The 27,780-nt window shown below is 43.8% G+C and overlaps 1 protein-coding gene across 1 annotated transcript in view; it reads left to right on the top strand.

Annotated features, from left to right (window-relative positions):
* The first annotated feature begins 2,610 nt into the window (after positions 1-2,610).
* plcb1l (phospholipase C beta 1-like) overlaps positions 2,611-27,780 on the top strand; it is a 104,654-nt gene continuing 79,484 nt past the window's right edge. Inside the window, 2 exon segments of the mRNA XM_079180849.1 lie at positions 2,611-2,870; positions 7,658-7,735. Coding sequence (XP_079036975.1) covers positions 2,772-2,870; positions 7,658-7,735 — 177 coding nt within the window. The 5' untranslated portion in view covers positions 2,611-2,771.

The following is a 27,780-nucleotide window of genomic DNA, read 5'->3' as shown; positions in this document are numbered from 1 at the left end:
ACACTAACTTCTAAAAGCCATTGCCAGGCTGGCAACCAGGCGTCAGCTTTTTAGTTGCCAAAAATGAAAATGTGGTTGGCATTTGTAGTCACCTGAACTGGAGAAAGTCAGTTTAGGAAGTGAAATAGATCTCTCCCACGGCCTCCAGAGGACAAGTAGTGGTTCCAAAAGATGAGATTGATCCTCTCCACCATATGCTGCTGCTGACACTCGTCCAAGAACTTTGCAAAACCCAAATTATGATGCGTGTGTAGTTTTGGGTCTTCTTAATTGTTTATTAGTGCTTTCTTAATTCTTATCTCTGACTAAAATCTTCCTAACTGATTGTGTTTTCAATAGGAACATCCACGTTTTATTTGTTTCAACAAAAAGGAGAGAAATTGGACTCACCCTCGTTTGAAAAGCTCAGTGTTTCTCTGAAAGAAGTCAATAGAACATTTGTGGTCGAAGTACTTTTATACACACCGACAATCCAATTACTTTTTCCTTACTGTAGGCCTTTGTCTCTCATGCGAGAGTGCTGTGGCGGATTCTGCAGCTCGCTGGAACCGCAGGGCTGATAAGACGGATGACGAAAGTCTGAGGCATGGAGCATAACAATTGCGGTACAAAAAAAGCATTTGTCTCTGCATTGTTATGACAGTATTTGGTGCATTTTCTGTTCTTACTGAAACAAATGCTTCTACTTTGGAGTTCTGTCATCAGAAAATACCGTCTTGAAAGTTATTTATCCTCCCATGCCATTGTGTCTTTCCTCTCTCTCTCTCTCTCTCTCTCTCTCTCTCTCTCTCTCTCTCTCTCTCTCTCTCTCTCTCTCTCTCTCTCTAAGACACTCTTGTATCCCTCTCTCACGTTCCGGAGCTGCCACCCGACTATGACTCTATTCAGGGCCTGATCCCCAAACTGTCACTGTTAATCAATCATTAAAGACAAGAGGCAAACTCAAACCAACTACTGTTAGGTCTGACATGAGAAGTGCCAGTCGGACTTTGATGGGTTTGACATGTGTGTCGGTCAGGGCCGGCCGGTGACTGACCACAGACGGACACAGAGAGAAAACCGCTCGGAGGACTCGAATAGTCTGCAGTCTCCTTTTTGGAAATACACAGTGTGGGTGGTACAAAGCCCAGAGGGGGCTCTATGTTTTATTTAATAAGAAAGTTAAACTAAAAAAAAGTCCCAACGGCGGTGACGCACTCTTGACTCGCAGAACTTTGAAGAAGTTTAGTCATGAAGAAGTAATAAGACCCACAGCCATGTGTGGGCGCTGAAGCAGAAACCAGTGTCCATTCTAGCCGATGGGTTTGGACTGATTTCTTAAATTAAAGAAGCACCTGTTTCCGCCCATATGCAATTATGAATAATACATCTTATTCGCCGTCTGATGACGATGGATAAATTGCATTTACATGATGCCAGGAACCATGATTTTACAATAATATGGTGGTGCTTGCACATTTTCAAAATAAATGTTTGACTTGCATGCATGTATTCTTTTTTACTATTATATTTTATGTAAATATCTCCCCACATTGCCTGAATATCTCAAAGCCTTTTTTTTTTAAAGAATACAAGAATTCATTTCTGTTGGAAAAATATGAAATCCCTTTATTTTATTTGAATGAAATCGAGTCTGCTGCCACACTCACATTCTCCTCTCACTGCAACATCAGTGCACCCCTTTTGATTATGGCGGTGTAGCCAGTCAGTGTTTGGCTCTTTTCTCCGCTGCACACCTGCCGCCACACCGCTTGACTGAAATCTATGCTGTCACTTGCTGCCACCGCTTCTGAAAAATGTAGCATTTCAAAAGCCAACACCTCCACCTGAGGTGGGCTCTGAATCTATGTGCTGTGCTAAGCTAGGTGCTTCCTTTTGGGGAGTGACGAGGTCAGATCCGTGCTTAAAAAAAACCCCGCTATATCCACATAATTATCAATTTCATGTGAGTTGAAATCTCTAAATGTTATTATAATCTTTTGTTTTTTTGCCTAAAACTGTCAAAGTTATTGTTGAGTCTAAAGAAATATCAGAATCAGCTTTAATATCTCAACACAGGAAACTTGTGACCTAAAGGTGAAATCACAATGAGATTATTCTCATGCTACAGAGCAGATCACAAGTTCCATGTGAGGATATTTCAATAACAGCACCCAAACACAACATTATATAATCTTCCAAGGAGAAAAACAATACCTCGCAATCTTACAGAATGCATTAATAATAATCTCCCAAATCAACAATAACCAAACATCACTGTTGCATGCACCTGCTTTGAGTATATTGACACTTACAAGTTGTTTTTTTCTCCACACCTTCTCATCTGCCTCAAAGCTGTGGGGCCAATTTATTGTCATCATCTTGCCTCGGACGCACGGAGGCGCTAGATCACTTCAAGCATCGATCCTGTCCCTGCATTGACTTGTACAATGAGAAACCAGACGTGTAACTCATTCAGATGCCCCCCTCCTTCTCTCTCTCTCTTCCTCTCCCTCCTTCTCTTTCTCTCCTCGACTATGTTTTAGCCGCATGTCGCTCAGTCAGTGAGTGGCCCCGGTCCGCTGCGCCTGCGTCCGCCTCCACACAGCTCTCCAAAGCCGAGACGCCAATGCGGGCATGACATACTGGCAGCAGCATAGTGGGCTTCCGTCAGCCTGCTTTTAAGCAGATTACCAAAAAAAAGGAGAAGAACAGAAAACAAAAGAAGAGTAGGAGAGAGTGTAGTGACTCATTTCTAGCCCTGCCGCGCGTCGAGAACAGCAGACGAGTCAATGGCAGGGGCACAGCCTGGAGTCCACGCGCTGCAGCTCAAGCCAGTGTCCGTGCCCGAGAGCCTCAGAAGGGGCAACAAATTTATGAAATGGGATGATGTAAGTAACGGCGAGAGAGGCCGGCAGTCAAGCCTTTTCTTTTCTTTGCATGCATATACCGCTGGAATGCATCACACAATGTATATGCTATACTCATGCAACAGTGAGCAGCGGATTTAATGGTCAGGACGCTGCGCTGCCTGCGTTTGTCTTAGCGGTTAATGGTATAAAGAATTGCAGCGGTGTCTACTGTCATGTGCTTTGTTTACATTTCCAGAATTTACAATGTGTGTGCGTGCGCGCGAGATGTTGCGTGTTTGCCAGTGCTTGTGTGTGAGAATGCGCGCGCGCTGCTCATTAAATAAGGTTAAATATTTGAATTACCCCCCCCCCCCCCCCCCCCCCCCCCCCCCACACACACACACACACACACACTGGAACCGTTTTTTTTAATCAATTAACTGAAATTAATTGGCTCAACCAGATGTCAGAGTAACCAGCGGGCAAGAGTTTGATCGTGCTTTTCTTCTTTTTGTTGTGTTGTCGTTCGTCCGTACTACCGGCTGTCTAGACGTAGTGAAATGACCTTGATTCAAATTGATTGCACGCTCCTGTTGAGTAGTGGGCGAGAACATAACAGTAGTAGACTTCTAACGGACCCGCTATGACGCACTGCACCTTCCCCAAACAACAAACAACGCATCCCTCCAATAACCGCGTGCACAGGACGAACCCCCAGCTGTTGCACTTCAAATTGAATTGTCAACAGAGTGACCTCATTGCTTGTTCTGTTGTTTTATTTGTAATCTCCTGTGCTGTCACTATAATAGCTCTCTGTATTGTGTAAATGACTTTCTGTGATATTTGGTTCACACCTTTCCCGAAGCGTCTCATTTGAATGGCATTCCTCTGGTTTCTCCGAAACCTTTTACGCTTCATTATGGTGCCCGCGTTTGAATATGAGCACAGCATTGATTGCTTTCATTCTGGGAGACGGGTTGCTGTTTTTCCCCTCGCTGAGGATGCAAAGCGACGTGCCCGCCTGGAACTGCTGTTTTTTTTTGTCTTGTGTGAAAGTATACAGGAGAATCAAATCTCATTAAAAGATCACATTGGATGCAACTCACACTTGGAGATCAGCGTAGGCATTCAGGCGTTGGTAATAGGCCGTGCTGTTCGTTGCGTGACATTTTGAAATATAGCTTCACGAGTTAATCTTGACAACACACACAGTGAAATAGTCCTTATTCACAGAGCTCAGGTGATGCAAGCGCAGCACAGATGGCACCAGTGAGTGCGTGTTATAAGAGTGTGAATGTGGTCAGTGCAGATGGCAGAGAGGAAATTATGCACACTTGCAGACCTACCACTCTGTCAATCATCAATCTTATGCGCGGATAAGAGAACTTGAGTACTTCAGTAGTAATTACCAGTGAGTGCTCGGCCCTTCAGCTCTCTGGTTGGTATGTTGTGAGGGAGGGGGGTGTGGGTCTGTTTCCCCTAACAGCCATGTTTGTGTACCGTAAATTTGTGCACATGGGCCCGTGTCCAGAACCAAATGCCCACCAGGCCTTTCCTGTGAAAACACACACCGTCGAACACAGACGTGTGCACAGATACTTTCCTATGCACTCCTTCCTGCCTCTTTCCTCTCCCCTTATCATTTCATGGAAAGAATCACAGAGGAGGACCGCGAGGGATAAAGCTATAATACATCGTCAGTGAGAAAAGGATTGAATTAAATACTTTCTTCTTATCTCGGGCCGTGGTTGTTCGTTCTCCACTCTAACCTCTCCCGACAGAAAATTATACAAGCAATTCCAGCATTTGAATGCGTATGAGCAGAGGGAATGTTTGTTGTGTTTGTTTCAGTAAAAATTATAGATTTTTTATCTCACTGCCAGATAATATCTTGAGGCAGACAATGTGTTGCAGTTTGTTTACTGTGTAATGGCGTGGGGGGGGGGGGGGGGGGGGGGGGGGGGGGCATGCTGTACTGTCAGCAGCCGTGAGTTTTCATGAGCAGTCTGTCTGAAGCGCTGCAGACTCCAGCACACGCTGCCTGCTCGCTGGCTGTTGAAACAGAATAGAGGAGCAATCAGAAAACCTCTCGAAATGTTTGTGAGATCCTTCGAAGTCCCAGACCTCCCTAAACTCCCTCACACAGACGCTGCCACTTGCAGACAGCTGGCTGCTGCTGTGGCTCATGAAAATGTCTGGTTGGCGCGTTCAAAACACTGCATGGATTGTATTTAGGAATGCACCGATACGACTCTTTCAGTCCCGATGCTGGTAGCGATACAGAGTACCGATTCTATACCAGTGTTTAATTAATAAGCTACTAATTAACAAGGCAACACCAGGGTCGACTTAAACATTGCTCTCCGAACCTTGTAAAACAAAGTAAGCACATAAATATACAGATATAAATGCACTGAATGTACTTTATCTATAAAATGGTATTGGATACCAGCTCGGCATGTTGTCACTGATACCCAATGCAGCTATTTGAGTCAGTATCGGACCGGTACACGATATCGGCATCGGTTTATCTCTGATGGTATTATTCGTCAGTCAGTTCAAATGGCACATTTTGCACCATTGAGTGTCTAATGCCGCTTGCTCGTAAGAAAGAGAAGAGGATAGGTGGACATCCAAAGCTTTTAGGAAAAACACCTTCTGTCTGACAGATCACTGACAGCGACTGGAAAGATGTGAAGGATGATGCTGGGTCCATGTAAACAGAGAGTTCTTGTAAGCTTATGTTTGTATGAGGCCATTTCGGTCTACTGCGTATTGAATGGGATATTATCGGGCTCCACAGGGGAGCCTAATATCCCTTAAAAGTAGTAGAATATGTCATTAGCATAAAAAGCCTGAATCTGCTGCGCTCAAATCTCCCCTCTTAGACACCCCCTCAGGTGATAGCTAATGGTACAAACTCTTCCCTTCAAGGATACGCAGCGTCTCCTGCCTGGGATCGGTTCCCTCAGGGTGTTTGTACTTTCGCAAGCCAGTGACTAATCTCATCTTAATTCAGCAAAAAAGCAGGCCGCTGCCGTCTAATGTCTTCCCATTAATGACAAATCCTCGATATAGTCGGATGACAATAAAAAGCATGAGCTTCACCACTCCGGAAGGTGGTAATCTCAGCAAATCGCTCCCAACTGTAATCCACAGTGTTATAAGTACATGTGTTTTTCGTGAATGTGCAGACCCATGAGAGATCTTAGCTGAGAGTCCATAATGGCTTAATGCGCTTTGTGGTGGTGGCCATGGAGAGCTAGGACATTACGAAAAGAAGCTGGTGAAAATGACTTCTCTCACATCATTAGGCAGATTCCCAGCGCTCTCAAACCATTTCTCTCTGACATCACAGACGATCCATCAATTGCCACATCTTCCCCACGGAAGACGATCCAACTCATTATCATTTTATAACGTTTCCCACGAATACGTGATGTCTTGGAGGCTGGGAAAGCGATATTAATGTGTCAAAGCTAAATTGAAGAAATGGATTGTAACTGGAGTGAGAGATCAGAGATGTGGTGCTGCAGTTGGTTTGAGTCCCTTATCTGAGAACTACGAGCATGAGGCTTTTTGAATTTTTCTTTCTTCCTGTAAGTACGGTGTGTGAGTATGCCGCGTGCGTTCAGTGGTACGAGGTGACTCTTTTGTCGTTCAGTCTAGCCTGCGGAGATTGTGCCATCATGTGAACGGAACCAAAACGATTCCTCTCGAGTCTCCTAATAGATTTGTGTGAGTGATGGGTTGTCATAGCGAACGTCCCTGTCGCAAAACTCTCCCGATGTCGCTCCAACATCCAAAGAGTCGCTTGTTGACTCTCCGCTCGCTCGCTTCCATTTCTTTCTCTTTCTCCACTTTTTGGCTATTTCTCCGTGGGTTCACAAAGGGCCGTGTGTCAGCGTTGGTCTATCTGGGAGCCGGAAGTGATTTCAGAGCACTAATAAGTCTGCTGCACCTCCACACGGACTCCTCCGCTGCATATAGCTCCCAGCTCAACCCTTTTATGATATCCTACACTGCAAGTCACACAGGGTCACACCCAGATAGACCATTAGCTCCCTCTCCCAATGCTGCGAAAGGGACATCATTAGAAGCCCCATAAAGACACACTTTGAAGATTTTCTTGCTCTGTGCGGCAAATGCGGTTTTCATCTCTCTGATCTCACTGCCGTGGCTGATTGAGGAGGACAATATGCTCCTGTTGTGCTGAACCATGGCTGCTGTGGACACACACACACACACACACACACACACACACACACACACACACACAAAAGCAAAGGCTCTTTCTTTTTATAGAAGCCTCCAATAATATCTGGCATTGCCATGTGTGCCTCAGGGTCAAACTGTGCATGTGTGTGTGTGTGTGTGTGTGTGTGTGTGTGTGTGTGTGAGAGGCTTGGTGCCGTCTGTGTGTGGGAGCTGTGGGAAAGCATTTGTCTGCTACTAGAAGGGGAAAATGGGAACATCAGGTGTGAAACGACCTGTAGTTCAGGATTTCAGGTGTCTCAAATTAACACACACACACACACACACACACACACACACACACACACACACACACACACACACACACACACACACACCTGGCTCCAAGTAAATTATCGTGTGTTTTTTTTTTTTTTTGCAACAGAAATAGCACTTTTAACTTTTTCATTTCAGATTCTGGTATGCATGTTGTATTACAATTAATTGGCTTACACAGAGAATTTTCTGCACTCTTGTAAGCATGCACTGTTGTAAAAACACCGACTCAGACACACACATACACACACACACACACATTGACTCCAGATGTCTTTTTCTTTGTTTTTCTCCAGGATTCTACAACTGTGACCCCGGTGACTCTAACAGTCGACCCCAAAGGTTACTTCTTGTATTGGACCGACCAGAACAAGGTGAGACTCACTGCACACTAACTCAACTGTTTTTTGGCTTTGAAGCTTGCAACCGTCAAGCTCACCTGAACCTCTTTTTTAGAGTCTTAACTTTTGAACTCAAAGATGAAAGTCAAACCAAGAAGCCCAAATTTAAAGCGTAAAAAACGCAGCAAGACGCCACACAACAGTTTATACTCCTTTAAGCCCAGAAACTTATGACAGAAGCAATTTCTTTTTTCTTTTTTTACGTCTCAGTTTTGAAATGTTAAACATCAAATTAGCACGTGTGCTCAAAGCGGTGAATGAATGAGGAAGTTTGTGTTTTTCCTTAGTGGGTGGAGAAGGAAGTAAAGCCCGGACTCAATTCTATTATAAGAAGCTTTGGTGTCCGCCTGATGATTGGCGAGGGGAAAGCACTAGTTTAGAAACAAATACGATAGATACAATATATAATCTTGCTTCACAATGTGGGTCAGCTGTCGGAGAATTGTAATAAATGTTACAGTGCTTCATGCTCGTAGAGCTGCTATATCACCACAGCATTTGCTCACAGACAGTTGCTTGAAACTGTCCAGCTTCATCACGTACCACAGTATTGTCATCGCACCATCACTCATAACCATGGCAACACCATTCCAATTCTGCGCTGGTTTACGGTTCAGAGTTCGAGCGTCTTCCACTTAGCTTGCCGTTTTTTGAATGTGTGCTTGGTTACACTGACCCAGCTTTCATTCATGATCTTAGTAGCACACCAGGTAGGGAGGTTCTCAGTTTTAAAGAGCAGCGCTGGAAAAAAAACACCGAAATCTGAACTGCTGCACCTGCAGTGCTTAACTCGACACCTGTGAGAATATTCCATAGAGCATTGTGCTTTTTCTTTTCCTGCCCAGTTATGTCAAAGACTTTCGTACTTACCGGGAACAAGGATGTGAAATTCAAGATACCAGATGCTATCAGGCTCTGTAACCACGTCAATCACGTGACTTCCTCTCAGTTTAACCTTGAATGTGTGAGCACAACTTGTAGAGGCGGTTCCAGTTTTGGTCAAGTTGTTGTTTACTCTGTGTTATTGTACGGACAGCTTCAGTACAAGTCTGCCTGTCCAGCGCCTCTGTTTACATGCAACAGCTGGATGGTTCGGATCGTGTTCCTGTTCTCATTGTGTTTGTCTGTATCAGCAAAGGCAGTCAGAGGTAGACTAATTAATAGCTACCATTGATTTTATGTTTTCCTAGATCAGGATATTTCACTGCAGCCCTACCAGAGCACGCACAGAAGTGCTGACCGAGACTTTACCGTTGTACACATAGACACGTGTTGCCGCTAGAAAGGATCCCGTTATGTTTGCAACCTACTGTAAATGAATATGTGGAAAAAGAAGGGATGTCTTCGGTCCGGCATGCAAACTTGTCACCTTTCCGCAGAAACGCAAGTTTCGACCTTACTAGCCGCACGCTGTTAGCAACATATGCTGAGGTCAGCACAACAAGCCCGAGTGGCACGCGAGTCAGTCACACTTATGGCGAGCGCAAATCAAGCGGCGACCTCCGCTGCTGAAAAATGAAGCCTAGGTTCCTCAAATGGCTCCTTGAGGCCGGGTCCAAAAGCGAGTCAATCCCCATCGACCCTCATGTTATTCATTAACCATGCTCTTCAGTCTTATAGCGTCTTGTGACCTGTAGCCTTTTGTGATTGTGTTCAGTGTTTGTTCAGTGTTTTTTCAAAGTATTTGAACAAATAAGACTCCTTAATCACTAGTAGCATACATTATGAAGGGGAAATGTTTTATTTTTTATTCATAAATTGGTGCCTTTGCCAGGGATGGAAACGATCGCCACACAGCACGCATCCTTGTCACCTTCTTCACCCCTGATGAGTTTGCATGCCTGGTTGGATGTCTGCTCTGTCTCTCCGCATTCAGCGCGGTCCAGCCGCACACATAATAACTCAAATTGATAACAAGCACTGCACTGACAAAACTCTTATTTGGGCATAAAGAAAGGCTCTTGCGTCATTCCTCTGTGCCACAGTCGACTCAAAAGTGCGTTTGTATGTTTAAAAAGACGTCCTGTCTCGTGTTCCCGCTCTTGACGGTATTGCACATCTGCTCAGCAGACCAATTTAAACAAGCTGTGAAGCTGCGTCCAGACGTTATGCGTGTGTTTGTTCGAGACTCCTGATGCCTGGTGGCCTGCAGAGTGAAAGCATTCCTCGGATTCTTCAGAAGCACAGCAGAACTGTACTCTGTGCCCGCTGCGCACGCTTTCAAACACATGTTCTCACTGATGGGTCCAGTTTTTACTTTTGACTGTATTTTTTTGTTTTACCTTCTTCTAAAGGCTTTGAACCAGGACTCATACTTGAGAGTTAAAAACCTTAGTTCAGTGTGGCTTTGTGGCACAAAGGCAGTAGAACTAGAAGGGTTTTCAGCAGTGCAGTTTAAATGCTTTCAGGCTACAACATTTTTCAGACAGGTAGTCTCCCATTTCTGTATTTTCAGCAATTTGTAATCTTTAAACTTTTTGAATTATTAAGCTTTTTGCAATTTCTTTGGAATTGGATATCTATTTTCAGCAATGTTTTTGCAATTAATTTAGTAGTGCTTTTTCTTCAGACGAACTTCGGAATTTTCCCTGTTTGCTGTGTTCAGCTACTATTAACCAGTAACATATACACAATATTTAAACATTTTTAAAATAGACCTTCTAGTTACAGAATTGTAGTCTCTTTTGTATGGGTTACAATTTTCGAGAAAAGGCCTAAAAAAAGGCTTAGGGTCCAAAAGGTTAAAATGTTCAGCTCTTTCAGGAGAGGAGTGATATGACTTTTCATATTTCTAATCTTTAAACTTTTTGAATTATTAAGCTTTTTGCAACTTTTTTTTTGCATGGGTTTCTATGGAGAATATTTTCAAATACTTCAAATAATTCTTCAACTTTCAAATCCTTCAAAAGTTTGTTGCGCTTCTCCTCACCTGCTTACCTTTTATTGAGTACAGCGCTGTTTGATCAGGTCCGTAAGGTGAGAAGAATGGCTCGACGGCGGGCTGGGCAGTGCCGACTCCGGTCTGGAGATTCGGCTGAAGTCCGGAGTCTGTTGTCGTTTCACTAATCTACTCACGAAATTTACAAAACCATCGACCTCTGCTACCAAATTTGTTAGTGAAAGAGGACACAGACTAGACTGAACTCAATAGACTTAAAATCAAACAAAGTGTTTATTCATAACAGGAGTATTCTGACGCAGCAGATCGATTCGAGCTCGGACCTAAATCAAAACTATCTGTGACAGCAAAGAAAAAGGCGCTCCCCAAGGGGGGGCTCAAAACTATATAGTCCTTAAGGGCATTTTTGTGATTGGTTGACTATTGTTGGAGGCGGCTCTTGGTTTAAACTTTCTGAGAGCCTCATTGGTGCACAGGACGTCCGTCCCTACCGGCACCCGGATAGCCGCTCCAGCGATGAGTCAGATCAGTGTGTGTGTGTGTGTGTGTTTGAGAGTGCGTTCTGAGGCCAAGGTCGCTTAACTGCTTCTTTGTTGAAACTGTTATTTTGTACCAAGCAGTGGCAAGACCAGGAGTACCTGGTTTCTGTTATTGGTCAGTTAACAATGGGCCTCTGCGTGGGTGAGAATCACTGCAGCCTCACTCTGTGACTTACACTTAGAGACATATTATGATTACTGCACATAGCATATAGTTTAAGCTTCACTAAATGTGTTTACGAATACATAGCAGTGTTTACCAATATATAGCAGTGTTTACAATATCATCATTATAAACATTGTAGAAGATGCTGTTTTTTACTGTAATGAAACACACTGGCTAATGGATCAGGTAGACTACAGTACTGTACTGACTCAGTTCATCTAGTCATTATAAATACATTAAAATCACTGCCTGACTTACTATAATGTTTTATCATATTATTATATGTCTTTTATCAAATAATTCTTATCACAAATTCATGTCAACCAGCTCCAAACAATTAATTCACTGTGGCTTTGTGGCACAAAGGCAGTAAAACTGCCTGTGCCAAAGCACACTGACTGTAATCCTGCGGGCGTAATTGTTGGAATGCTTTTAAGCATTCCAAGTATTGTTATCCTGTTTCTCTTTATTGTTGGAATGCTGTTAAGTATTTCAACTATTGTTATTGTTATTGAAAGAGGACACAGACAAGACTGAACTCAAAATACTTAAAATCAAACAAAGTGTATTCATAACAGGAGTATTCTGACGCAGCAGATCGATACGAGCTCGGACCTAAATCAAAACTATCTGTGACAGCAAAGAAAAAGGCGCTCCCCAAGGGGGGGCACAAAACTATATAGTCCTTAAGGGCATTTTTGTGATTGGTTGACTATTGTTGGAGGCGGCTCTTGGTTTAAACTTTCTGAGAGCCTCATTGGTGCACAGGACGTCCGTCCCTACCGGCACCCGGATAGCCGCTCCAGCGATGAGTCAGATCAGTGTGTGTGTGTGTGTGTGTTTGAGAGTGCGTTCTGAGGCCAAGGTCGCTTAACTGCTTCTTTGTTGAAACTGTTATTTTGTACCAAGCAGTGGCAAGACCGGGAGTACCTGGTTTCTGTTATTGGTCAGTTAACGATGGGCCTCTGCGTAGGTGAGAATCACTGCAGCCTCACTCTGTGACTTACACTTAGAGACATATTATGATTACTGCACATAGCATATGGTTTAAGCTTCACTAAATGTGTTTACGAATACATAGCAGTGTTTACAAATATATAGCAGTGTTTACAATATCATCATTATAAACATTCTCATTCTCATTTTTCATTCTCTCTCTCACACTCACTCAGTCCATCTAACTGTCTGTCTGCCTGTCTGTCTCTCTCTCACACTCACTCAGTCCATCTAACTGTCTGTCTGTCTGCCTGCCTGTCTCTCTCTCACACTCACTCAGTCCATCTAACTGTCTGTCTGCCTGCCTGCCTTCCTGCCTGTCTCTCTCTCACACTCACTCAGTCCATCTAACTGTCTGTCTGCCTGTCTTTTTCTCACTCTCTCACACTCATTCACTCAGTCTATCTCTCTCTCTCTCTCTCTCTCTCTCTCTCTCTGTCAACTAGAATGGTTTTCAGCAGTTTAAATGCTTTCGGACTTCAACATTTTTCAGACAGGTAGTCTCCCATTTCTGTATTTTCAGCAATTTGTAATCTTTAAACTTTTTGAATTATTAAGCTTTTTGCAATTTTTTTTTAATTGGATATCTATTTTCAGCAATGTTTTCACAATTATTTTCAGCTTTCAGCATTCCAACGCATTTTCAGCAGGAAATGCATTTTCTAGTTGTTGGAATGCTGTTAAGTCATGTGTGTCTGTGAGTCTCCGTTCACTAATTAGCTCAATCAGAATCACCTGTGCGCCTGCAGCCTGTTCATGGAGAAAAAGCAGGGAAACACCTCTCAAACCCCCATAACCATAGCTCCTATTGCTCCGATATGAATACATGAGAGGAATGATGAGTTGAAGAGCAGATCATGTGAAAAACTTTACTGGAGCGACGGAGCCTCTCCCAGCTGTTAGCAGACTGTTTTGCTAGCAGGCGAGTGAGCTGTACCCAGCATGCAGTTCGGTGGTGTAATTTTATAAATGTAAAATTATTAGTGTTACAAATTGTTTGTGTCACAGACTGTTGTGTCATTGTGATTTGCTCTGTTAAAGAGCGTTAGTTGTGGGTTGTTCATTGTTATAAAGTAATGACCATGACTAGGGGTCCCTCTCAATACACACAAGAAAACTAGCTCCAAGGCTAACACCATTAACGGTGGACAATATATTTAACTGCCTGTTGCAGACAGACAGCACTTGATCCGGCTTGGTGTGTGGAAAACTCACATGTACAGGAAATTGAAACCGTTATACAAGATTAAATTCAAGATTATGGATCTTAAATGCAGAAAAGAGAGAAGCGATATCTCGATCGAACCGCAACGATACTATCGGTAACATCGGCCTGTGTAGCTATATATTGCGACGTCTTCGGGCAGTAGAAGCCACACTGTCAAAATTTCTTGCGAAATTTTCTAATTAATACATATAATTGTGTTTAAATTAATTAATTGACTCATGCTGTCTAAAATACAATCTTAAGGCTATTAATGGTGGGTATCCTTGAGGACTTGAGTCATTTGGTTTGCACTCTAGTCAGACTAAGTCATGAATCTGATTACTTTTGATTTGACTTGCAACTCGATCTTGACTTTGATGCCAATGACCTTTTGACGCGGTATGATTTAATGAGCCCAAAGATTAAAAAAGGTTGGTTACAAAAGTGCAGCAAATCATCTTTTCTTTTTTTCTGCCAATGGATATTCTCTGAACAAAGTTACAGTCACATTAATGCGAGCGGGAGGGAAAGGTGCAGACAGACAAAAGAAGGAACAATGGACTATCACATTCAAACATAAAGACTAAGCTGTGGGCAATGGCAACACTTACAACATACAGTTAAAAAACAACTGAACTTCATGAAACGTGAGGCTGCACAAACAACAGTAAGCTGAGGCTAACATTACTGTTCTATGGCCAGATGTGGCTTCAGCTAACATTAGCCAAGAGCTAAGCTTTTAGCATTAATCGGCATTGTCTAACATTAGCTGTCTGTCATTGTTGAGGGGGGGCGGCAGTAGAATTAGCTTAGTGTTGCTAATTCCATAAGGATTTGTTTTTTTAGAAAACAAACAGACTTGAGACAACACACAGTGTGTTGGCGTGTGTGACTGAAACACTGAGACAGAGAGAGGGGAAGGGTGATGGAAGGACATTTATGCTAATCCCAAAGTCATTTTTCTGATCCAGCTGTGGAGTCCAGCCATGTTTTAAGGTCAGAAAGGCAAAGTTTAGTTTTGACAGCTTGTGATGTCAAATCTTGTTTAGCCGCGTTGTTCTTCGCCTTTTCTTCCCCACACTGGCCTTTTAACTGATGACTCAAGACTCATTCCTCTAGTTTCATGTTGATGCCTTTTGTTGCAGTCACAGTAAGTCGTGCTGGCAACGCGGCCTCAACTTCAAACACATAGTATTCTGGGGAAGCCCAGGAGACGAGCTAAGACACCCTGGATTCAGAGATAAGCCGAATTTCATTTTTCGCTTCCCTCCTTCTACTAGTGGACGTTTTCCAAGACAGGAGTTTGAGCAACGCTGCTCAAGATAGTCGATGTGGCCTGATATAGTTGAAGGGTATTGCGCAATCGCTCCCTTTTCCTCTGAGGATGAAAACAGGTGCAAACTGTGTGGATTACTCTGTGAGCTCTGTCTCCATTGCTATGTAAACTCCTGCAGTCATAACTCTCCCGTGTTTGTATGTGTTTGCGTCAGAGTCCATTTGGCTGACTTTTTTGTGTCTCGGCATGCTCTCTCCTTCACCTTCAAAGACACACACACACACACACACACACACACACACACACACACACACACACATAGCGTACAAACACCCTCTCAGATAGAAAACCTGACAGCAACAATAAATCTGATGAAGGGCCTGACAGCGACGATGCTGCTTTTGATAACAATGATGGTGACCATGACAACATCAGTAACAATTACATCAGTAGCAAAGCAGAAACTTGTTCAAACTCGGTTGTAAATGAATACCACGCTGTGACCTTTTTGGTCAACATGTTCCAACTTTAGAAATACATTAACCAAAGTGTCATAAATGTTGGAGGGGAGGTCAATACGTACAATGGAGAATCACTGTGACGTAAGCAAAAGTTGACACCTTTGCTGCAGCTGTTAAATCACCCTTATTTGAGGAAAGGTACAGCACACACGTAAGAACAGGGAACTTGAATATACTTCCTTGGGATTCTTTTTGCAATAACACTTCCTTTTGGAGCTTTGCAACAGTGACTTTGTAATGGGCAATTACATGGCTTTTGTCAAACTGTGCTGGTGACGGATTAGCAAATTTGCACAGCTTCTATTTTCAGAGGAACAGCTGTTTGGCTTCTACTCACAAAGAATTTGCTCAGAACTGAGGCAGAAATATTTGGCCTCTGAGTTACTTGATCACCAAGTCACCATTTCCACCCTCCACTACGGGTTCACTACTTTACATATAGCAGTCACGGCACCATGGTAACTAGAGATCCGCCTGAGGTATTCAGACCCAGCTCATTTGACCACATTTACATACATGTATATGTCGCGCTTCAAGTAACCCACCAACACGCACATAAACAACGCGCCCATTCACCCACACACAGTCACACGTGTGGGCACCTACACCGGCATACCAGCATTCCTGCAACGTTCCAACCAGGAACAGGTGCATCTTTCGCAGGTTTAAAAATAATTTTTGCTCCGGTTGGTTCAGCCTGCTTTCAAGGGGGAGGAGCCGTTTCCACACCGAGAGGTGGACTGACTCAGTCAAATTACCAGTCCTTTGGTTTACTTGCCATGGTTGCCATGCGACAGCGCACACCTTGGAAATGTCACATTCTCCTTTTTTCGGCCCCCGCTCTTATTCTGGAAAATGTTGGCGCTTTGAAACTGATATCATTGTTTCCTTCTGTGTGTGTGTGTGTGTGTGTGCAGGCTGTGGTTATAACAAAAGGTGAAATGATTTCTCTCGGGAGATTTATGTTTCAGCAGTGTGCCAATTTCGGGACATTCGCCGGACAAGCACTCAGCATATGGCATTGAATGATGTTTGGAGGTGAAAGACAGTTCACCTGGCACCGCATCTGGCGTGTGTGGGGCATTTCTGAATTGAAATAATCCAGAGCATGAGTAAGGCTGTATTTAGGATTATCTTAAACCAAGCACACACACACACACACACATACACACACACTCTTCTCTCCGCTCTGTCGTAGCGAATTCCACACATCGGTTTCCCCCAACGCAGCAATTTTCTGTGATTACCGAGGCTGCTGCACGTCCACCTCCGTCAGCACTATGTAGTGGTGAGAGACGGGCCATAAATCTGCAGCCAATCTCCTGAAAGTGAAATGTGACCTCTGCCAAGTTATAGCGTGGCACGTAGAGGCTCTATTTCATCTGAACCAACGGTGAGAAACAGAGACAGAGGAAGACGGACAGAAAGAGAGAGAGAGAGACAAGAAGAGGACGATGATCACGATGAAGATAAGGACTTATGTCACGTCCCCTTTGTCAGCTGTGTTCTGGTATCAGTTGACTTATTGTAGCAATAGACCGTTTTTTTGCTTTGCTAGAAAGCTGTAACGAGTCACTTTAATGCCACATTAGCATTTTTGTGACATCATTTTAGGCTGACATTTCATTTTTGATTGGCTTTTAGGACATTGGACCTATTGTGATGTAAAATTGCTCTACCGTTGTTAAAAATAGCAACACACCTACAGTAATAAGTGGGTCCTAGAATGATGGGTTTGGAAACTTGTCACTGATAAACTATTATAATTTAAGAATTCATAATTCCATCAGTCCATAATTACAGCATTTGCGGCTCATTTTTATACAGTGACATTACTACAGTGGAAGTTACTCAAGTTTCACTGTGTGTGCAGTTCGTTCGTCTGGAAAAATGATCAGTCTGCAGGTGCACCCGTCATTTCAGTTCTTTTTCTTCATAGCAGCACTGTTTTATAACTGCAAGTCACAGCCGACTCGGTCAAGAGCTGCACTGCTGTCACACACGCTGGCAAAGTCTTGTTTCATTTTGACTTGACAGAACTTGCTGTCGGGTTGCATCCAAATGATGGACAACATTCGGGTCACAGAGGGAGTCTGCAGACTTCTGATGAGCTCTGGAGCAATCGTTGGTTAACTAGCACTGCTGGGAGCAGTACAAGCCACGGTGCACAATTTTTAATTTCTATTGCTGAACTTGCTGAAAGATTGGACCCGATCAGTCGCTGACACACGCGGCGCTGCCGATTGTCATTTTGATTGATTCATTATCTGTACTAAAATCAACTTGTCGCACCACATGGCATTTTCTATTTTACATCTTCAAACCAGCTTTTGATATAACATGCAAGATGGTAATTACAGTAGCACGTTATACTTACAGTCACTCTCACACAGTACTGCTCCCATAAACGCTGTCATCTAAGTTCTCTGACAATCTCATGCTTTTTGCTGAAGTTTGTCCCCAATAAAGTTGAAGCAAATCTTTCCACGTTGGGTAAAACTGTGAAGATAAGGTGTTCATACAGTACCATTCCCTACAGTAGATACTTTATCAGCCACACAGACAGGGCTAGGCTTTGCAATCAATCCTGAGTAGTTAAAGCTTACAGCGAAAGGTCAGGGCAGGGCATTGGCAGTAGATGTAGCTGTACTGAGTCTTTATGGATGTTATTTATTGATTTTTGTCAGCGTTGTCACATGCAGCACTTAACTATTATGACAGTTAAGTTAGCCACTCTTGCTTGGGAACCGCAAATGTTTCCTACAACAAAGTGTAAAACAAAGATGACTTTATTTTTCCATCGTTCCATCCAACAACATCTTGTCTCAGAACACCCCGACCGAAAACACGAGAATGTAAACCGTCGATCTGCATCGCGGGACAGAGCCTCCATGTAGAGAGAACAGTGGCCCGTGTATGTGTGGACTTGTGGCGGTGGTGGAGTGAATCAGTCTTTATCAGAGCTGAGAGTGAAAAGCAGAAAAGTGTTAAAAAGAAGAAAAGCGTTGCCAAACTCTTTTGGATTAGCAGTTCCTGGGTGACTTCAGAAGGCTTTGTTTGCGCTTGAGTTGGTCTTGTTTTTCTCTTTGAATTCCGATAGGACTACTTTTCCTCCGCGCTGGTCTACGGGTAGAAGAATACACGCTCCAGCAGCCACGCACACACAGAGTAACGCTGAGGGGGGAGGAGGGACACACGGTTCTGTTCATTTCCTCTCCCGAACAACTGCAGTCCGCACACAAAACCACAGATCCGGAAAGAGGAGGGTTTTTTTTGGCTGATTAAAGGGCTCAGTCGTTGCCAACGCTGTTCAGTGTGAATCTCAGCGCCTCCGCTGAGTCTGCCAGGGTAACGGAGGCGACTGAGTGATGGCAGCGGCTCTGGCTGGCCAGCTCAGACACCCTGGATTCAAGTGATAAGCTAAACAATCACATGGCTCGAAACTGAGGTTATAGGCAGCAGCAACTGAAGGATAAGACTCACATCCCACAGTCAGTCACAATCTGTAGTGATTCAGAGCTTCTGCAAAAACGTAATCTTGCATTGATGTTCATTATATGTCGAGACGTTTTTTTATTTATTTATGTTGTCCTCTCTCTGTACGTACTCCTTCAGTGTTACAGGGTTTCAGCCAGAAAACTTGTTGGGGCCAGCGGTTAAATTTCCTTTTTTTTTGTGCATAAATACACTGACAGGAACAGTGCAGTGCAACAACCAACACCTCTAAACCATAGACTGTAATTTAAGAAGTGGACACCATTTTTTTTTGTTGTGCAACCATAAGTACAAGCAGAAGCAGAACCAAGAAGGTTACAATTTCCTGAACTGAAAACGCACTGTAAGAGGGTTGAAGTTCAAAAACGCAACCGATGATAACTAAATGATAACCGACTCAGACCGGTGTTCAAAGTATAACGCTGGTATGATTGTAGTATTCTCCTATCACTGTTATAAATGCCCATGAAGAGTAAACCTGCTAAGAAAGTGGGGTAAAAGAAAATGCCTCTTGAGTTTGTAATTGGAAGGCACAGCCTGTAAACTAGCACAACATATATGATCAGCTCAATATTCTGGATTTATATTGTACATTTTGATGCCCCACTGTTGTAAATGTGACTGAAGGAAATAAGACTATTAGAGAAATTAAAAGTACTCCAGTAAATCTAATTATTTATATTAGACATTGATGATGTAATGACTTCATAACTAAATTAATCATATAAAATACGTATTGTTAGATTCAGTTCCAGTAGAACGTACCGCCAACAGACACAACAGCACATGTTGGCCCAATCAGCAGTGAGCTCCGTGTGACTGAGCAGTTTAAAATATGACGGCAGAGCGAAGAGGATGATTAAGCTTCTCATGGTCTCATGGGTGCAGGTATTTATAACATTCATGCCGGCCTATTTCTAGGCGGCTTATTCAAAAAGCGATTTCTACAACGTTGAATCATTTTATTTGACACAGTTCACACAGAATGCCGCTTGGCATTGAGTGCCCACAGCATTTGTATGACGGAGGTGATTGCACGCAGTCACACGAGTAAAAAGAAAGCGGAGACGTACCTCGAATGAGGAGGCCTCAAAGAGTGACACTGCCTTTGCTCTTCAGCTGTCTTATTCTACTCACTTGAACATTGTCAAGAAAGAAATAAAACCTCTCCTATATCAAGCGTAAGGCGGCCTTTCAAAGAAAGGGCTTAATGAAATTGTGATGCGGAGCACTGAGATGTATATGGTTAGCGGTGATGCCGGTAAATTGACTTCATCTCTGCTCAATAGACTGAAAGGTCTGCTTCACTCTCACTCACTCTGTTTTTTGTTCGGTTCCGTCTCCGTCTCGTCTGTGTGCTGGTGTCTGCCTTTCTTTGCTGCACTCTTGTCATTACTCTCTGTGGACGCGCTGATTACCTCGTCATTATTGCCCGCCCGGTGCGTTTATTGGTTTCGGTGGAATAATAATAAGACGGCGTGCTCTTGAGGGTAGCCGCCCCTATTTCACGGCAGTCATTTTTATTGTCTCGATGAGATGACAGTCCGAAGCAACTGTTGTTAAAAGCTCATTAATAGATCACCTTTTGCCAAGTGCCCGCCAGATTGCTTTTTCTGATACCAAGCAACTATAACATTCATATTGTTCACTTGCATCATCCTCTTCCTCGGCAACTGGGAGTGGTTCCGTGGCCGGCAGTAGATAAGCCGAGCAAAACGTGAAGCTTTACCATGAAATGCCAGAAGTAGGGCTCTGTAGCTTAACAGGCCCCCGGGCATTTCGCTGGACTGTGGACTTGTCATTGTGACACAGCCATGATTTGAATAGATTTAAATGTGCAGCGGAGGCCAGGCTGCTGCTGGAGCTGTCAGTTAGATATTTGCATGGCTGCGACAGCTCTGAGCTGTTGGTTGAGTTCTGCATCACAGCACACAGTTGAATCAGTCAGCGTCAGCTTGTTTATGCTTGTTGTTTTTTTTCTTCTTCTTCTTCTCTGCACCGGTCTGGCAGTGCCACCAAGCTGAACCAGTAAATGCTGCTTGTAGTGCACAAACGAATCATGTCAGAGTTGGACCGACCACAACAAGCATTAAACTTGTCCTTGCCTCTTAATGTCTTATATTGCGGGAACTCTGACTTCCCCCCGTGGCGCCATTGCTTTCTCCTGTTCATTATTAACTCTATTGCGAATGATTTCACACAAGTGTTTCCCAGTTAGATGGTGGCTGGACATCGACTGTTATGGGCACAGCCAATGAAATGTGGAGATCAGCGGAGAGCTGCATGTTGCAGTGGGATGACCCGACCTTTGGATTGTGGGGTCAGAACTCAAGAGTTTACAGTCGGTCACAGTACGTTATAGATCTCTTTCACAGAGTAAGATAAAGTGCTACCGTCACAGGTCAGAAGGCATGAATTCAATCTCTGCGCTGCCAGTTTTAATGATGTGATATCGATTACAGGAGAGAATTTATAGGTGAGACATTTAAACACCGATGCTTCTGGTAAAACTGACATTCAACATTTGTGAGGACCACGTTTCCCGAGTCAACTGGTAAACAGAGACGCCGACTGACTCTCTTCTTCGTCTTTCTTCTTCCGTTCCCGTCCTTCCACTTCAAATGCGAAACCCGGCCCAGTTGCCATGACAATCCAATCCGTGCAGCTTGTTTTTGTTGATGCTACAAAGTACTCAAAAAGCCCCCCGCTGCTGTGATTTGACTGCCATCGCTGCACCAAGCCAGGTGGCTGCTTTTTCCTCAGGGAGCCCTTTCAAATAAAGGCATTCAGCCAAAAGACTTTGAAGTCCCACTGCAGACAAGCGCTCAATAAGAGAACACACTTCCTTCCTGTCTCATCCCGGGCTTTGACGGGGAAGCTTAGCCCGCTGCAGAATAAAGAAATACACATTACTGTACCTGACAATCCTCAATCCGACTCATTTAAACTCCAAATACAGAATGCCACAGAGGTTTTGGTTGTCAAATTGAGGGACTAGAATGAAATCTTCAAAACGTGTGGCCAAACGGCGTTCCTGAAAGCTTTGTCAGCTGAAACCAAATAAACACTCTTGACTTTTCCTTATTGTATCCAATCCCAGGTTTAAGAGACAAGCACTCATTTAAACAAACATGTTCACACGCGCACCTTGATTCAGAGGCACGCTAGAGAGAGAATATACCTCACAGCAGTTTAATTCACGTAGAGTTTTTCTTCTTTGACTGTTCAGTGTGGTTCAGAAGTTCATCCGGTGATGAATCTCCACCATTCTCTTTCTCCTCTCTTTCATCTCCGCCGTCCCTGAGAACAGAGAGGTGAGAACTGAAATTAAAAGAGTGCTGCAGACAAAATTGCACGTCTTACATGATTCCTTTCTCCTCTGAGGAATGATGTAAAATTGACAAAAGGTGAAGTTCGCTTTGATGGCGAATGCATGAAGAGGGAGAATACTAAGCGTTATTGCTCTTTCGTGCAGTGCCAACCTTGGCAAAATGGCTATTTTTCTTCTGCTGACGGTGGGAAGGTTAAAAAATTAGCAGTCACATAACCATATCCTTAATAAAAGGTGATTAACAACTATCACATTGTGAGCACACACAGTAGACACCAAGAGCACATAAAGCAGATACGTCAGGTCACATATAACATGTCATTTCATACTATTAGACCTGCAGAGGTGAGTGACTGTTAAACGTGTCGCTAACACCACTAACCTGTCAACCAGATTTATTCATTTCTACCAAATATAGTTCAATTTGTTTGGTCTCTAAATCCAGCTATCTATATATATAATTCAACCATGTGATGCTTGAGATAGAAAATATGATTTATTATTTGAGAGTCAAATGAAATAAAATGTTTGTACCTGAAAGTCCACAAGGACACACATGCACCATGTTTGCTTGATTTGGAGGCGGCTTTATCAAGACTGCTTGTTTTTGTCATGTTACTTTCTTTCTAGGACTTTTGCAATAACCACGACATCGCGATGCCGCTCTATTGACAAGCCTACCGGAGCAGATGGAAAGCAACCGTCACTATGAGATGAGACGTGAGGCGTCTATTCTGCGCTGAGCGCTGCACATTTCGTTGTTTTCTCGACGGGGAGAGTTAAAAAAATATTCCGCTTTGGGTAAATTGCTGCGCTCATCGCTGTCACTTTTTACTCAGCCAGGAACCAAACGTCATGTCGGCTAAAAGTGGTGAATGACTGCAACAGTGGAGGAGGAATGAATACACGTAGACGAGCCGGTCTGTCCTCTTTCAGCCTCCCCATCATCCACAGCAAGGACTCTACCTTGTGATGACATTTTCACTTCTGCAGATATTCCATATCAGAGCAACCCGCCATTCATCTGTGTTCCGCATTTAACAATAAACAGGTATTTAATTTGTTATAAAACTGTCATCTTTGTCATTTAAAGCATATTTATACAGTACCAAAATATGGAGAGATGAGGCAGTTATATGGCTTATCTCCCTGTTGATATCAATACTACCACAGGGGGAGATTCCTGCTTCCCTGTCCGTGTGTAGATTGTTGAACTAAGAGACTTCTAGAAGCCCGCGAGTTGCAGGATGCTAATAGAAACATCACACATGGCTTTAATGTCTGAAGGTTAGAGTGTAGATCAACATGATGAGCCTCACTCTTTTCTTTTCCCACAGCGGATTTAATAACTATGTATCATGCTCATTCATTCTCATAACACTGCACATGGGCACTCTGCATTAATTCATTAGCCCTATTAATATATAACGAGGTGTCATTTGTCTTTCTTTCCCCTTCTCCCTTCTGTCTCTCTCTTCCCTCGCCCCCCCTGATGTTTCAAGCTGGTTTTTTCCATATTCAGTAAAAGCCCCTCGATGCATTTTATTTAATTCATTTTGCTGGAGAAATGAGGGCAGTGTATAGCTCTCACTCAAGTCCCATTTGCTAATGCTAATAAGGCAATTAGAGGCATTTTTTGCTTTCGAGCAATTTCCAGTGCTTCCTGCGGATGAAAGGAATGACCAATCGCTGAAATGGCCGACTGGTAAGAAGAGGTTTTTAACTCCCATTTCAAAGAGAGACACAGAGTGGTCAATAGGATAGTGAGTAAAGATAATCACAGAGAGCAAAGACTTGTCTTGTTCATCGTTTACAAGCTGCATATCTTGTGTTCACTCTCAACTTTGTTGATCACTGAGACACGGCGTAATCGTGATCATTTAAAAGGGACATCATTCCCGCCAGCTAGGGGGCTTCTGTGTTTTCATGCCGTCCTGCTGCTTTTCATTTTAAGATGGATTCCAGAAAGCTTTACGGCGATGAACTCATTACAGCTCTAAGTGTAGATGATTAACATCTCTATACAGACACACGTTCAAACTAAATAAAAGTTAGAAAAGAAACAAACAAAGAAATCCTGTCAAAACCAAATCAAGTGCAAGAAAGGACCCTTGCCTCAACAGAAAGCTGTTCCACTTTGAACCACAACCCTCTGTGAAAGACTAAATATGTTCCACTATCACAGCATTGTGCGAATCTTTACAGTGCAGACGTCACCTGTCACCTCAATCTGCTTTGACGGGTAAACAGAGCGTCGGGGTGAATTTCGAAAGTTTTCTGCTCAGCAATCATTCTTTTGTCCATCCTCGAATTTCCCCTCAGACTCCTCTCTTCCTCCCGCTGCTCCATTTTCCGCTCGAACAACTAAGTGTGTCACAAATGTGGGTCAGTCGCCTTTTCTTTCCCCAATAAAGTCATTTCAATTCGGCGGAAAGACAAGAAGGTATCACATTTTAAACAGCTCGGATGGGCAGCAGCAGCCTGCCATAAGATACCAGCTCCTCTCCGAGAGCCTTCCTCGAGAGAGTTACATGACAGGAGGGAGAGGAAGAGGCAACACCTCGCCCATTAGAAGAGAGGGACATGGAGAATTAGTCTTCATCGGTACATTAGCAGTCAAGTTGGAACCAGGGGGGCAGTGAAACCTTTTACACAGCTTCTCTCTCCGCAGCCTCGTTGGGCTCTGCTGACACCCGTATTGTCTGTGCATCCGTGATTTCAGGACCTGTTGACTAACACACATGATTGCGTGTGGTTTCTTTGACATGGAAGACGATTTAAAAAAAAAAAAGCACTTTAGAGCAGAAGCTGACGGATACATCGGCTAATAGTAGAGGCTGATTCATGTGCCGTTGCTCTCTCGGGATGCTGCCATTACTGCAGTTGAAGTAAAACGCAGTTTGACTGACAGTGGGAAGCAGAGATGTTTGGCTCGACCAGTTGGCAATCACCTCCTCAGACAGATGACGGTAGCGTGTGTGAAAAATCTTTTGTGGCTAATTACCATACCCTGAAAGCCTTCCATTGCGAGGTTCCGTCCAGCTGATCCTCTTCTCATGCCGCCAACGTTGCACTGAGCTGTGCGTTTGGTTTCACTTCATTTATGTTCACAAAACCAGTTAGAAATGTTAGTTGGATGTTCGAAACCAGACTAAAATATATGAGGATCAGTCACTTTCACATGTCCGTGTCCCTGCTGTCCTCTACGCTCTGGCACCACACTAAGTGAAACCTTCCCTTGTCAAAAATGACAAATGAGAACCTGCGACCATGTCAATTGCAATCCATATACTCTTACGTTTTAACCATATGAATCATCATTCATCAGTGAAAGTACTTAGCTTGTCACTGTCACTGCTGTTTAGGTAAACCGTATTTATTAAAGTTATTAGTTTCATACTTACGCCAGTTTCCTGTCCTCTCCCTCCTTTTCCTGTATTTACTGTTCACTTACTGAGCAAACTGCTCTAGTTAGAGACAGAAGAGACGTGTGGAGGGAGGAGGAAGGATAACCAGAGGGAGTCCGAGGAAGGATGTTGGAGGAGAAGAGACACGGGGAGACAGAGAGCTTTGCCTGCAGAGAGAAAGTAAGAAAAAAAAAGGCATTCCTCTTAGCCGTCCGATTTGTCCTGACTTCAAAGGGCCCATGGATTGCACTTAGGAGGTGTCTAAATGAGGTGATGGGAAAGATGTGAGCCGGAGCTGCACTGTATCTGCCACTGGCAGTGGTTCTCAAAGGACCTACAGTATAGAGAACCTCTTCACAAGCACACACACACACAGACGCGCTGATCACTTTCAGCCCGTAGATCTGAAAACAGAGACATGATGTTGTTGCTTAAATGCCTAGAATTTGATTTGTATTACCCGCAAAGACATGGTGAGGTTTATATTCAGAAAGAAGAAGAATATAGTGACATGTTGCACAGACAAAAGGTATTTTTTATACTTGAATAAAACTTAAACCTACAAAAAATTATCCCACGTAATCATAAACCAGGAAGTAAAAACACTGCAAAAACCCCACGCGGGGCGGGTGGGAGTGGAGGTGGATGGGTCAGACAACAACTGAGTGGTTCCCTGTGAAGATGGAAGTTTTTGAAATTTTGAAATTTTGAAAATACTTATTACATGTAAAGAGTGGAAGTCAACACGTGTTGCCGGACTTTCGTAGGAAAACGCACGAAAAATAAGATATTATAGGAACCGTTATATGAGGATTCATTGGAATAAAAACAATATGTGACATTGAAAAGTTGTACGTGTTTACAAGTGAATCATAGTCTGTAGTGTTTGTGTCCTGTCTGGCCTTTAATTACCTTAATTGATCCTTTCTGGGGATTTATTGCAGATGTTTGTGTATAGTATGTTTTTGCATTCCTTCAAGTGTGTTTAAATGGCACCAGGACCCTGAAGGAAATCTCAGATGTTCCTCTGCAGCAGCTATGAGCTGTCCACAATGTGCCTCAGGGAAGCCACACGGACTGAAAATGGTGTGGAGGAGGAAGGGGCGGAAGCGCTGAGGGTGGTGCGTTAGCATGCGCGTGTCGGAGGGGGATCAGACAAGACAAGATGTAAACTGTCATCCGTCAACACGAGAGCTGCTGTCAAGAAGACAGTCGGTGAGCGTGGAGGGAGGGCGGGATGAGGATGAGGAGGAGCGGAGGAGGCAGATGTCCATGGAGAGGGACAGCTGAGACGGAGTGAGACGGATCGGCACATGTCCAAGACGGCGGAGGCAGGGACGTACAAGAGAGGACTGGAGTGAGCGAGGAAAAGGGGGAAGCAGAAAACAATCCAGCCAGAAGCAACAACAAAGACAGGAGTGAGAGAGAACATCAGATGATGATGGACAGATGAGGGAAGCGGCTTTGCTTTCTCTGTCATCCCACGTTGTGCCATCTATCAGCGAGGAGTACACTCCCCGCAGTGTCCTCCTCACCGGGCTCCATCCGTCAACCGTGCATGCATGTGTGTGTCCGCACGCGTGTGTCCAACATTTGATTGGACTCGCATGCTCCGAGGGAAAAATTTGTGACCAGCGTGAGCCGAAGAGCCGGTCACATCATCGCTCTCAGTCCCCCGAGTGTTTATGATGGTTGAACAGGGCAGACACTGCAAATTGATGATAGAGAGGAGTTGGGAGTTGTGTGCGTGCACAAGTTTGAGTGTGTACGCCTATAGAGTTATGTTTGTGAGAGTGTGCTTTACCTGATGTGTGAATGTGCGCGGTGATGTATAGAACAAAGCTTCCTGCGGCCGTTATCTCCCGCGTTGGTTGTTTTCTGGAGCGTGGCGGCGGCTGATAGCCACTATCAGCCGCCGCCACGCTCCTCCACGGCTCGGCCTCACTGTTTTTTCCCCACATAACCGATTCTCCCTCACACCGTCCTTGCCGCCTCTTCTTCCTTTCTTCCCTCCTCCCCTCTGACCTCTAATCTCTGCGTCCTCTCCCCATCTGTGTGACCATGAGACTCAAAGTGATTACATGCATAGCTATGACTGAATTCAAATTTGTATGACTTAACTCTGCATGTATTTCTAACTGTCCTCATTCAACCCACTGAAAAAGGCACATGAGGAGATTC

Source organism: Pholis gunnellus (genome assembly GCF_910591455.1).
Source record: "Pholis gunnellus genome assembly, chromosome: 19".
Taxonomy (NCBI): domain Eukaryota; kingdom Metazoa; phylum Chordata; class Actinopteri; order Perciformes; family Pholidae; genus Pholis; species Pholis gunnellus.
The sequence above is the reverse complement of the archived record's forward strand: the minus strand, read 5'-3'. Positions and strand labels throughout refer to the sequence as shown.